Source organism: Pseudomyrmex gracilis, unplaced genomic scaffold (genome assembly GCF_002006095.1).
Source record: "Pseudomyrmex gracilis isolate BER0280 unplaced genomic scaffold, ASM200609v1 scaffold_1345, whole genome shotgun sequence".
In the NCBI taxonomy this organism is placed as follows: domain Eukaryota; kingdom Metazoa; phylum Arthropoda; class Insecta; order Hymenoptera; family Formicidae; genus Pseudomyrmex; species Pseudomyrmex gracilis.
Genome location: NW_018021929.1, coordinates 11,126 through 18,310, shown reverse-complemented (window position 1 = coordinate 18,310; position 7,185 = coordinate 11,126). Strand labels below are relative to the sequence as shown.

The 7,185-nt window shown below is 31.3% G+C and overlaps 1 protein-coding gene across 1 annotated transcript in view; it reads right to left on the bottom strand.

Moving 5' to 3' along the window:
• Nucleotides 1-374: 374 nt before the first annotated feature.
• LOC109862084 overlaps nucleotides 375-7,185 on the bottom strand; it is a 13,932-nt gene continuing 7,121 nt past the window's right edge. The window contains exons 9-19 of the mRNA XM_020441986.1: nucleotides 6,651-6,718; nucleotides 6,304-6,523; nucleotides 5,805-5,917; nucleotides 5,217-5,412; nucleotides 4,230-4,538; nucleotides 3,902-4,149; nucleotides 3,669-3,744; nucleotides 2,337-2,881; nucleotides 1,991-2,085; nucleotides 1,808-1,918; nucleotides 375-1,618 (exon numbers count right to left, since the gene is read on the bottom strand). Of these exons, the coding sequence (XP_020297575.1) occupies nucleotides 1,516-1,618; nucleotides 1,808-1,918; nucleotides 1,991-2,085; nucleotides 2,337-2,881; nucleotides 3,669-3,744; nucleotides 3,902-4,149; nucleotides 4,230-4,538; nucleotides 5,217-5,412; nucleotides 5,805-5,917; nucleotides 6,304-6,523; nucleotides 6,651-6,718 (2,084 nt within the window). The 3' untranslated portion in view covers nucleotides 375-1,515. The remainder of the gene's footprint in view (nucleotides 1,619-1,807; nucleotides 1,919-1,990; nucleotides 2,086-2,336; nucleotides 2,882-3,668; nucleotides 3,745-3,901; nucleotides 4,150-4,229; nucleotides 4,539-5,216; nucleotides 5,413-5,804; nucleotides 5,918-6,303; nucleotides 6,524-6,650; nucleotides 6,719-7,185) is intronic.

The window sequence follows — 7,185 nt, the reverse complement described above, 5'->3', positions numbered from 1 at the left end:
AGAGAAAAATAGGTTAAATACTCAAATGTAAAAGTAATTTTATATATATTATGGATTATAGATAGTGTGTATATACAATTTAGAAATAAGTCAAGATATAATTAAATGGCCTTTTAAATATCATATAATTTGACTGAACTGCAAGTCTTGCTCGGTTGTTGCTGTTATTTTGCTATTAAGTCGTGTTGCGCACATCTTGCTTCATATTTGGCGTCAATTTGGTCTCAAATTATGTGCAAGCTTTGCTTGATTTTTGCCAGCAAGTTGCTGTTATGTTTTGTCAACAAGCTTGAATATATTTTTGCTAGCAATTCTGCAACATTGCCAGACAAAACAAACTCTGCATCATATTTGATGTCTTTCTGCTAACAAAATTTGTAACAAGCATTTGGCAAAATCTGTTTCGACAGACTTGGTTATCTGAATTCATATTATACAAGTCAATATTTCACGCATTAAACACAAAACTGTTACTAGAACGATAATTTAAGTGTACTTGCAAACTTTGCAATGTTACCGCGACAATTGGACTATCATTGTACTAATTAAGAGAGAAAAGTGGTGGAAAAGAAACCAAACTTGTTTTAATGTATCATTAGGTTTTGTATCTGCTAAATGTAATTAATACATTAGAAACTTTTACGACTAAAGTTATCTACAACTTAACAGGAAATATTGAATAATGGTTCAATTACATATTGCCACGAAATCTGTAAAAGATTTTCAAAACTGTAAATTTTACTAATATCATATGACGAGTTTTTGATTAAAAGTGTAGATTTGCTAAAAAGTAACCGCAAATTTATCTGATGATAATAAAAGNAGATGTTTTAGGAACACACAAGCCTGATTGTCGTATACATTGTCTCTGATGTGTGGCGATCTATTTTCAAATATTTTTAATATCTCACCGCAAAAGCATCTACTATTAAATATGTGTATAATTTTTCAAAAGTATTGGCACAATTTTTAATTAGCAAAGATCATTTCAAGTATTTTTACTTTTACATGTATTAGAAAAATTATTGTTAAAGTAACTATAAAAAGACCTTTGCTTGAGTCGTCACTCAGTATTTAGTAAACCGATATTTAACAAAACTTTTCATAGATTAACCCTTGTTTTGTGACAACAAAACAGGGTACATTTGAGAAGAAAATATTTTGATTGTATTAAACATTAGTATTTTACACGTATGAGCAAGAGAGAGATTTTGCTCTTCTTTTTCTTTGAAGAAGAACCTAAAACTTAACTCAAACAAATATAATGATTTGGTCTCAAAAAGATTCAGCTTGGTACGTGTCTCGGCAGTAATGTGTTAAATTTGAGAACTTAGTACAAAATTTAACTTACGACGCGTTAAGTTCTAGCATTTTTTTCACTGTCATAGACCTGGTTCACACAAGATGTTTTGTAACGCGCGTTTGTCAACGTTGGGTTTTACTTTAGCTATCGAGCGTAATTCATTAAAAAATGTTACTAATTATAATAGTAATTCTACTTTTATTATTATTGATCTAAATATTACTATTATTACTAAAGACATTCGTTCTCTCAGCATTTTGCCACACCTCCATCTCGTTTTGTGAAAGTATCTCTTTAAATACTTGTCGTCTTCGTCTGTAAACATTATACACACCTTTTAGATGAAGTAGATATCATGTTTCTACGTATTTACAACTTTAATTGTTAACATATAGGCACTCAGAAAGAGACCCATAGAAGCAATAAACTAAGTATGAATTTACACACACACATAGTTATGTATTATTATTTATTATTATTTATTTAATAAGAGACATACGCTACCTTCGGTAAAAATAATAGACTGTGGCACCCATAATGAGCAGTAATATTATGGGAATGAGCCATATTTCATATGGTAGTGGACCTAGAACGTTCCCAATGCTTGTTGAATTTCTAATGGGGGGATTTTCATTTAACCTTCGAAATATTAACTTTCTTTCTGTTAAAAAAACTAGTATCTCATACGATTGATTACGTTGTAGTGGGCAATTCCTAGCATTTCCGTAAGTTTTGTTGTCACCAACTATGAAAGTATAATTGTTGCGAGCAATCTCATCTGTCTGAAATAATGAAACACAAACAATATGTATATATATATATATGTATGCATGAGTGAGTGTGTGTGTGTGTGTGTGCGGGCGCGCCACACACTTGTGTGTTTTAACTGCTTTAGACTTACATATATGCATTTACTTGTTTTTTATACGTAATTCTTATAATATTACTAATTGAAAGTAAAGAAAAGTATTTTATTTTATATGTATTTTTTTTACATATTTAAAAGGAAAAATGGGTTTGTATATACACGTACCGAGATCTTAGCAGCTTGCCAAGCGACATCATCGTTTTTTATACTTGCTTGTTTTTGTAAATTTTTAGGTACTTGTAAATATTTCTTGCATCGATTAGATCCTTTCACAATAATGTGCAAATCACTATCATACGTGTCATTAAGAACACGCGGTATATATACCATGATCGTAGAATTAAATTCGTCCGGTACGACGTGTAAAAAAACGTCATTGAATCTTGCGGTTGACGGTGTCTGTACATTTACATAATTAAATAAACTGGTCTCTTTTGTGATTGTCATAGATCGAATTAAGATTCGATACTCTGTCGATGGATATAAATGTAAACGCTTGGTATAATTACGTTTATATTTATCTACTCTATAAATATACTCTGTTTTTGCGGTTGATTGAGAAATGCGCTGTTTCAGATATGAAATACTTTCTTCTACGGTGATGAGAAAACATTGTAGATGACGACTTGTCTTCCAAGGATGATGCCATAGTAAATCGACTATACTGTTATTGAGTATTGTGTAATTAAAGAATGCAGGTTTCTCTGGTTCTGCAAGATATAGTTTGAATAAAATCTTTATAATGTAGAACAAAAACTCAAGTTGTTTGCTTATGTGTATTTTAGCAGTAAAAACAAACAAGAGCAAAGTATAGTACAAAATAAATAAGGACTATAAAAAAGTATTTTTGAGTACTTTTCTAGTGACACACGACATGTACGTACAAAAAAAATTATACTGAGCATAATGTCACATTAAAATAAAGACAAAAATTTTTAAAATATATATGTATACAAGGTGTTCTCAGAATTGTTATGACATCTCTCGTAGGCAGGTAAAAAGAATCGAAACTGAGTCAAAAAGTTTTGACCTATTTTTTTCTATTCATTATTTGTCTATTATTTATACTAAAGGAATAATTATTGAGTAGATCAGGCCGATCTTTAGCCAGGCGATGATTTTTAGCCACGCGCACGTCAGTGAACCGCGCGAAGCGCTCACACACACAGGCGCGTGCCTCACTGACGTGCGCCTGGCTAAAGATCGGCCTGATTTACTCAATAATTATTTCTTTAAGTATAAATAATAGAACAAAAATAGTTCAGCATTTTTTGACTCATTTTTACTCTTTCTGTTTGGTTACGAGAGATGTCACACCAATTCTGGAACACTTTGTATATATATATATAGAAATGCGCTTATATTTATACGTATTGTGTACGTTTGACTTTTTAAGTAGAATATAATTTATAAAAGTAATAATANAAAACTGAAAGTTATGCAAAAGTTTTAAAAAGTAACGACATGTACATGTCAAGTCTGTTACTTTTCACTTACTTGTAATATTAAACATTTCCTGAAATACATTAGCCGGTGATCTCGCATCTGTATCATTTTTTTTTATCTCCGAAACCTATAACATATTAGTTTAATTTGTGTAGTATTTTAATATGGCATACATTGTTTTGTTAATATATAGTTATTTAAAAGTATAATTTGTTTATTACTTTTTTAATATATAAATTCGTTTTCCACTGCACAATAAATATTTTGAATGTTTCTGTTCTTACCTGAATGTTGGAACATGGTTCATGAACTAGATATACTATTCTGCAGATATAATCTTGCCACAAATCACAGAAGGTATTTATATTCACTTTAACGGAATAGGCATATTGATTGCAATAAGTAGTAACGTTATAATAAGAATCATTATTTTTTAAGGTTAAAAGTGGACGTAACCATCTCAAGTGTAATATAAGTGGCACTGAACGAGTATCAATCTCAACAATTTCNAGATTTGCTATTGCAGGTGGAGCTATTGGATNGATGTTCTTTTTAATACACGGNTTTAAAAAATAGAATGTAGAAGTAATAAAATAAAAGTATGAAATATACCTGTGGNTGGNGTTNTGAAGTNNNNTTNTTGATAAACTGAGGAATTCTCTGTACTATTATATTCTCTTATTACATAAACAGTTGCTCGATATACCTCGTTACTAAGTAGTGGTGGATTCAGTATAGTTAAGTCAATAGACCAGCGCGATGTAAATTCAATTGCACTGAAATGTTTTACAGCTGTACTAACTCCTCTAATTTTTATTTTAGCGTTTAAGGGTCCCGAAATCGTCGAGCAATCTGTAGGTGGCTTCCATGATAATGTCCACTTGTGTGCTTTTAAATCTGTAAACACTTCTGTTGGTATGTCTACAAAGATGTTGATTATTAAAATTTTAACTCAAACACAGTGTTATACATACATATGTATTATTACTTTCCCACATAGCATCGTTAGTAGCACAAACGTTTCTGCAACAGGTTTTCCGAAACTTAGCAACGTTTCCTGAAACGTTTCTAAAACGTCCTAGTAACGTAGCGGAAAATTCGAAATGTCCGCTTTTTAAGTTTTGGTCCGATTTTGTTGAAACGTGTAAGAAACGTTGCCCGATAAGTTGCAAAGTTTTTAATGTTTATATTTTTATAAACATTATAAAATACATTTATGAAATCATGCATTTTTTGCTTGCTTAACCATTCTCCAGGAAGGAGTAATTATTTAAGTAATGGAGAATGGTTAACCAGGCAAAACCATGGTTGATGAATTGTATTTTACAATGTTTATAAAAATTATAACATTAAAAACTCTGCAACGTATCGGGCAACGTTTCTCATTCGTTTCAACAAAATCGGACCGAAACTTAAAAAGCGGACATTTCGACGTTTCCGCTACGTTACTACGACGTTTTAGAAACGTTTCACGAAACGTTGCTAAGTTTCGGAAAACCTGTTGCAGAAACGTTTGCGCTACTTACGATGCTATGTAAATTGTTATATATTAAAGTCAGTAATAAGTTTTTGTGAAAAGAAACAATATTTTATATGTACCAGATTTGTTTGTATTAAAAGTTATTTCTGCGCCATAACTGCTTTTCGGAGATTCATGTGCAGTCACTTTTACTGTGTAAGAAGCGTACGGATGTAAATCTGAGAATGTGATTACTGTTTCGGATGTAGTATAGGTTTTACTAGGTGCAACCGATGTGGTTTCATTTAAATCTTCACAGCCATAGTACACAGTAATCTAGGAAACATGATCATACACAATCATAAATTTATTAATAAAGTAATATTCTGAATAATATAATTAAAATACAAGTTTTTGTATACACGCATACAAAAATCAGCAGAAATATTTTTAGCTTAATAACGTCTAAAATCATTACTATTGATACTTTCTATAACATATATTACGTAAACTACAATTGAAACTATGTACATGCTACATCGTCTCGAATTGAATTTCAATACATATAAAAGATTTACGAATTTAAATAATCAATACTGTATTATTTAATTATAATATAATAAAATCATATCGCGTTTAAGAGACAATTAAAGTAATATCAAAAAAACAAAAGATGTTTTTATGTATGTCGACTTTTATAAACATGTAAACAAGTTACATAAAATTACCTTTAATGTTATTTCATACAGCACTACGTTTAAGTGATTTGGAGAGTTCCATTTTATAGTAACTTGTGTGCTCGAGTTTGCAACATATTGAATATCTAATTCTCTTGTTGCAGCTAATAATATTAATAAAATACAGATATTAGTAAAAAGTATTCATATAGTATATATTGCTACGCTCGCGGTAGCGGTTCTATTCCGTCGCCGATCTCCGCGATTCGCGCACACGTCAGCGGAAATGAGAGAACGTTTCTCTTAACAACACGTAATTACGCTAAAAATTATTACAAGAATTACAGGATCGTCTGTAACGCGTCATGACAGCCTCGCGTCCGCGATTCGTCTCTCTCCACAACAACCCTGTCGCCCGGCAACGAACAAACGCGCCGAGCGCACGCCGTTCACGCGGCTCACGCACTCGATGTCCGCCGCGTAACAATATATAATATGTTTTTAAGAATTTTTTTCAGTAATATAATTTTCAGTATAAAAACAATCTTACCGCTTCGTAAGGTACGAATATAAGTGAAAAACATGTAGCTACGTTTTATGGTTGTGTGAGCAAGTTGCGGATGAATTATAATCACATTGAAAGGACTATATGGCGGTAAATCTGACACTTCATGAGGAAAAGTGAGAACTGTTGAGTTACGAATATTCTCGCCTGTATTTCTATTATGGAGGGTTACAGAATACCAATGTGCTGGACACGGAAATAAGTGCTAGTATAGAAGAAAAAGAAATCAAGATGGTATATTAATTCAATACATACTACATTCAATACATACTACAGTGTATATAAAGTTACGTTAGAAGTTATGTTAAATAAATAGCAAACTATGTACATACATGTGAATTGTTTTGCCAATCAATACTTATGCTATTTTCCGTGGACAGTATGTTGAAAGTTTGTATCGCTGTATTATGACAAAAAATATATCATTATTATAAAAGTGAGTATATACTATAAAAAAAGAAAAATATAGAAAAATTTTTGCGTAAAACACGCGCACCACAATATTGCAGGCAAAGAAAACATAAATAAACTTTACAAACTATAAAGTTAATTTTTATGATAATATCTAGTACTAAAGTATGTATGTAAGAATAAAATATGTATGTATATACTTGTATCGAGCGTATTTGCATAAATTGACTCAAACGGAAAGAGTTAAACCGTTGACGATGTTTGTTATCGAGACAGCGGTCGTTTTGACAAGCAACAAATATATATTATTATTTGTGTGTGTGACTTTTAAGCAGCGTTCAAACCTTCTCTGTATATTGTTATGTACTTATTATTGTTTTCACTTGCGATCAACGGCTAACAAGCCGAGAAGAGAAGGGATTTTTCAAAAGACGAGTCGAAGGTTTCCTCGACGAA